General features: G+C 44.5%; 1 protein-coding gene across 1 annotated transcript in view; it reads left to right on the top strand.

Moving 5' to 3' along the window:
* Positions 1 to 331: 331 nt before the first annotated feature.
* Positions 332 to 6,615, top strand: part of pgm2 (phosphoglucomutase 2) — a 20,878-nt gene continuing 14,594 nt past the window's right edge. The window contains exons 1-5 of the mRNA XM_058384879.1: positions 332 to 504; positions 2,225 to 2,392; positions 2,964 to 3,155; positions 3,380 to 3,463; positions 3,568 to 3,761. Coding sequence (XP_058240862.1) covers positions 427 to 504; positions 2,225 to 2,392; positions 2,964 to 3,155; positions 3,380 to 3,463; positions 3,568 to 3,761 — 716 coding nt within the window. The 5' untranslated portion in view covers positions 332 to 426. The remainder of the gene's footprint in view (positions 505 to 2,224; positions 2,393 to 2,963; positions 3,156 to 3,379; positions 3,464 to 3,567; positions 3,762 to 6,615) is intronic.

The raw sequence follows: 6,615 nt of genomic DNA, 5'->3' as shown, positions 1-6,615 counted from the left end.
AATTTTGCTATAAGTGTATATAGTAGCGTATTTTATTTATTTATTTTTAATATAATTATATATATTCAAAACAAAATATTTATTATTATTATTAAAAAAAATATATAATATAATTCGATTATTAAAAACAAACGTATTTCGTTTTATTTTACGAACTACTTTGCACTAGCCAATCACATCGCAGCTTCAGCGCCCCACTGTATCGCGTCATCATCACAGAGGCTGAATTCCAAACGGCTTCTCGGCTCCTGCATTAGTGCACTATGTAGTGCTTTTAGTTGATAGGTTGTACACCCTACGAAGTGCACTTTGTGGCTAGAATCGGCGCCGTTTGGTATCACGCCGGAGTTGGAGCGTACGCGAGCTGTTCATAAGCCACGGCACAGCGGCAGATGTGTGAGTGTTGAATCAGATTAGAGAGGAAAAATGGCGGAAAACGGAGTAGAAAGTACCGGAGATGTTACTCTGGACAACGCCGTTAAACAGTGGTTAGAGTATGACAAGGTAAGGAGGTTTAAAATAAGTGACATTTAAGCACACGCTTGCTAGTCTGAACAGATGTACCTGCTAGCTGGTGTGAGCGAGGCTGGATCTCAAACCACTCCGCGCTGCCTGTGTAGGGGTCCTACATAGGGCATGACTTAATGGAGACTTACACTCTGTTTAGTGCACTAGTTTATAACGCGGATGGATTTAGGATGCGGACTACAACTGCAGCTTGTTAGCTAACTATCAGTTCAATGAAAGTTACTGATTTGCTCGCGTTTTAGTGATTTACTTCGGCACTTAAAGTTTAAAAGAGAGTTAAATCATTCCCAAGTCTTCAAAGTGAAATATTTATAACTTTGTTAAAGCTTATCTCTCTCTCACAAACACACACACAGGAAGTTCTCATTTGACTCGAGTTTCTTCCTTCAAATGACGAATGATGATTCAAAGTTGCTCAAAACCAAATTTCTACTTTATATTTCGTCTTTAAATGAACGTAATAGCTAATTGGTTAATGATTAGTGAATAAATTAACCCTGACCGGTGTGTTTAAATGTAGTACAGTGATGTGCGACTCCTGAACGAATCGTTCTTTTTGAACCGATTCTTTTTTTGACCAATCAGTTTGAACCGATTCAAGAGCGAACCGATTCGTCTGATGAATCAATTAGATGAACCGATTCATTTGATGTCAACTTGACTAAAATTTTCATTGTTACTGATTTAGAAAGAGAACAAAAAAACTGACCTGTGTCTCTGAAAATTTGCATTAATTTGCATAACTTGAGCTTTTTCAAGCTTTAGCTGTAAAAAATAATTAAATAATAATAAAGATAAATATTAAAGGCTGTATGTTTTCTTCAATTAGTAAGCATTACTCTAATAATTTCTGAAGCAATCAGACTCGCAATGTCCAGAGGTGTGTCCCAAATCACACGCTACTGTGTAGTGTAAATGGTGTGTATGGAGTGTGCACTTAACTCTCACAGATTTGCTTACTCAGCCGGAAAGGAAAAGGGGCGGGGCTTCCAGGTGCTGATGCTGGACAGAATAGAAAACATTCAAGGTGGCCGACGGGTCTCCTGTGGACGAGACGTCTTAAATGAGCTCACGTTATCTGGACGTTTCAAATATTCACCTCCTAAAGCTACTAAAATTCTTACACTAGAGTGTAGTGTAGAGTGTGTGTGTGTGTGTAATGTAGAGTGTGTGTGTAGTGTAGTGTGTGTGTGTGTGTGTGTGTGTGTGTGTGGTGTAGTTTAGAGTGTGCAGTGTGTCATTTGGGACGCAGCTTCGGTCTACCTTGAGACACATACAGAGAAGGTCATGTGATCAGACTCAGGACCTACAGAGAAACTCATTGTAGTAACTGAAGTGACGTGACCTGACACGTGAAACTCATTCAGAGTCTAAACGTATGGGAACTGATTAGCAAAGGAAGTCTGATGATTTAGGCTTAATTGGAGTTGTGTGTGGGTGTATGTGTGTGTGTGTGTGTGTCATTCAGTCTGGTAAAGATCATTGTCACTTTATACGTCTACGTGTAGAGGAGAGGAAAAGGAAACTCCCACGTGAACCTCACATGATGGAAATCAAGCCGGCTAAAAACGCACAAAACTGCTGTTAGTTCTTTAAATAAAGCTTCAAATGATCCTTAAATGAAATTCGAAATGTCTGATCTTTGTCAGACTCGTAGATTTGATTCATGTGTGCACTGAAAACTTTCTCCAAACAGAACGGCAAGACGGCGGCGAGCGTGCGCGAGATGGTGAAGGCGGGGAACGTAGCTGAGCTGCGCAAGTGCTTCGGCGCGCGGATGGAGTTCGGGACGGCTGGACTGAGAGCCGCCATGGGGCCCGGCGTGTCGCGCATGAACGACCTCACCATCATACAGACCACTCAGGTGAGACTCACCATCACGACTGGACGAATAAACACAAACATAAATAAACACACTGCTGCAGCTCGAGGTCACACAGCCCTCCAGGCCACGCCCACTTAATATGATGATGATGATGATTATGTGGTTAAAACTGTTGGTCTCTCCCAGAACATGTTGTAGTGTTTATTCCTTCAGGGCGGGACAGTACGTCTCATCCTGAGGACTTTATCACTGATGAGACATCAGCTGCGAGAAACTTAGTCATCCTCGAGACTCCGCCCAGAAATCTTACACCAAGCTGCACTTAATCTTAATACGTTTATACATGAGACATCTCTCTGTCTCTCTCTCTCTCTTCCTGTCTCTCTCTCTTCCTGTCTCTCTCTCTTCCTGTCTCTCTCTCTCTCTGTCTCTCTCTCTCGCTCTCTCTCCCTGTCTCTCTCGCTCTCTCTCCCTGTCTCTCTCGCTCTCTCTCCCTGTCTCTCTCTCTCTCTCTCTCCCTGTCTCTCTCTCTCTCTCTCTCTCTCTCTCTCTCTCTGTCTCTCTCTCTGTCTCTCTCTCTGTCTCTCTCTCTGTCTCTCTCTCTCTGTAGGGGTTCTGTCACTACCTGGAGCAGTGTTTTGAGGACCTGAAGCAGCGTGGTGTGGTGATCGGGTTCGATGCTCGTCAGCACGTCCCCAGCGACGCCAGCAGCAAGCGCTTCGCCTCCCTGGCAGCGGCCGTGTTCATCAGCCGAGGAGTTCCTGTTCACCTCTTCTCTGTCTTCACTCCCACACCATACGTGGTGAGTAGTGTAGCACTCACACACACTCACTCACACACACACACAACATATGTAGTGAATAGTGTAGCACACAGACACACACACAGTCTCTCACAAACACACACACACACACTCCACATAAACACTTAAAGATTTCACGATTAATGATGTCACAGTGTCACATGCAGCTTTACCGCCTCATTCATCTGAATCTCTCTCTCTCTCTCTCTCTCTCTCTCTCTCAGCCTTTCACTGTATCTCATCTGGGTCTCTGTGCTGGAATCATGGTGACGGCGTCTCACAACCCCAAACAGGACAACGGTTACAAGGTAAAGAATTTTATCTGGATTTAATTTGACTGAAGCTGAAGTCATTCACATATTCCAGACTAAATGACTGTGTGTGTGTGTGTGTGTGTGTGTGTGTGTGTTAGGTGTACTGGGAGAACGGTGCTCAGATCATCTCCCCCCATGATAAAGGTATCGCTGCAGCTATAGAGGAGAATCTGGAGCCGTGGGCGGAGTCATGGAACACTGAAGCTGCGTCCCAGAGCGCCCTGCTCAAAGACCCGTATCAGGACACACACCGAGAGTACATAGAGGCTATACAACAACACTGCTGTTACAGGTACACACACACACACACACACACACACACACACCGAGAGTACATAGAGGCTATACAACAACACTGCTGTTACAGGTACACACACACACACACACACACACACACACACACACACACACACACACCGAGAGTACATAGAGGCTATACAACAACACTGCTGTTACAGGTACACACACACACACACACACACACACACACACACACCGAGAGTACATAGAGGCTATACAACAACACTGCTGTTACAGGTACACACACACACACACCGAGAGTACATAGAGTCTATACAACAACACTGCTGTTACAGGTACACACACACACACACACACCGAGAGTACATAGAGTCTATACAACAACACTGCTGTTACAGGTACACACACACACACACACACCGAGAGTACATAGTCTATACAACAACACTGCTGTTACAGGTACACACACACACACACACACACACCGAGAGTACATAGTCTATACAACAACACTGCTGTTACAGGTACACACACACACACACACACCGAGAGTACATAGAGGCTATACAACAACACTGCTGTTACAGGTACACACACACACACACACACACACACCGAGAGTACATAGAGTCTATACAACAACACTGCTGTTACAGGTACACACACACACACACACACACCGAGAGTACATAGAGTCTATACAACAACACTGCTGTTACAGGTACACACACACACACACACACACCGAGAGTACATAGTCTATACAACAACACTGCTGTTACAGGTACACACACACACACACACACACACCGAGAGTACATAGAGTCTATACAACAACACTGCTGTTACAGGTACACACACACACACACACACACCGAGAGTACATAGTCTATACAACAACACTGCTGTTACAGGTACACACACACACACACACACCGAGAGTACATAGAGTCTATACAACAACACTGCTGTTACAGGTACACACACACACACACACACCGAGAGTACATAGTCTATACAACAACACTGCTGTTACAGGTACACACACACACACCGAGAGTACATAGAGTCTATACAACAACACTGCTGTTACAGGTACACACACACACACACACACACACACACACCGAGAGTACATAGAGTCTATACAACAACACTGCTGTTACAGGTACACACACACACACACACACCGAGAGTACATAGAGGCTATACAACAACACTGCTGTTACAGGTACACACACACACACACACACACACACACCGAGAGTACATAGAGGCTATACAACAACACTGCTGTTACAGGTACACACACACACACACACACACACCGAGAGTACATAGAGTCTATACAACAACACTGCTGTTACAGGTACACACACACACACACACACACACCGAGAGTACATAGAGTCTATACAACAACACTGCTGTTACAGGTACACACACACACACACACACACCGAGAGTACATAGTCTATACAACAACACTGCTGTTACAGGTACACACACACACACCGAGAGTACATAGAGTCTATACAACAACACTGCTGTTACAGGTACACACACACACACACACACACACACACCGAGAGTACATAGAGTCTATACAACAACACTGCTGTTACAGGTACACACACACACACACACACACACACACACACACCGAGAGTACATAGAGTCTATACAACAACACTGCTGTTACAGGTACACACACACACACACACACACCGAGAGTACATAGAGGCTATACAACAACACTGCTGTTACAGGTACACACACACACACACACCGAGAGTACATAGAGTCTATACAACAACACTGCTGTTACAGGTACACACACACACACACACACACACCGAGAGTACATAGAGTCTATACAACAACACTGCTGTTACAGGTACACACACACACACACACACCGAGAGTACATAGTCTATACAACAACACTGCTGTTACAGGTACACACACACACACACACACACACACCGAGAGTACATAGAGTCTATACAACAACACTGCTGTTACAGGTACACACACACACACACACACACACCGAGAGTACATAGAGTCTATACAACAACACTGCTGTTACAGGTACACACACACACACACACACACACACCGAGAGTACATAGAGGCTATACAACAACACTGCTGTTACAGGTACACACACACACACACACACACACACCGAGAGTACATAGTCTATACAACAACACTGCTGTTACAGGTACACACACACACACACACACACACACACCGAGAGTACATAGAGTCTATACAACAACACTGCTGTTACAGGTACACACACACACACACACACACACCGAGAGTACATAGAGTCTATACAACAACACTGCTGTTACAGGTACACACACACACACACACACACACACACACCGAGAGTACATAGAGTCTATACAACAACACTGCTGTTACAGGTACACACACACACACACACACACACACACCGAGAGTACATAGAGTCTATACAACAACACTGCTGTTACAGGTACACACACACACACACCGAGAGTACATAGAGTCTATACAACAACACTGCTGTTACAGGTACACACACACACACACACACACACACACACACCGAGAGTACATAGAGTCTATACAACAACACTGCTGTTACAGGTACACACACACACACACACACACACACACACCGAGAGTACATAGAGTCTATACAACAACACTGCTGTTACAGGTACACACACACACACACACACACCGAGAGTACATAGAGTCTATACAACAACACTGCTGTTACAGGTACACACACACACACACACACACACACCGAGAGTACATAGAGTCTATACAACAACACTGCTGTTACAGGTACACACACACACACACACACACACACACCG

This window comes from Hemibagrus wyckioides, linkage group LG29 (assembly GCF_019097595.1).
Source record: "Hemibagrus wyckioides isolate EC202008001 linkage group LG29, SWU_Hwy_1.0, whole genome shotgun sequence".
In the NCBI taxonomy this organism is placed as follows: domain Eukaryota; kingdom Metazoa; phylum Chordata; class Actinopteri; order Siluriformes; family Bagridae; genus Hemibagrus; species Hemibagrus wyckioides.
The sequence above is the reverse complement of the archived record's forward strand: the minus strand, read 5'-3'. Positions and strand labels throughout refer to the sequence as shown.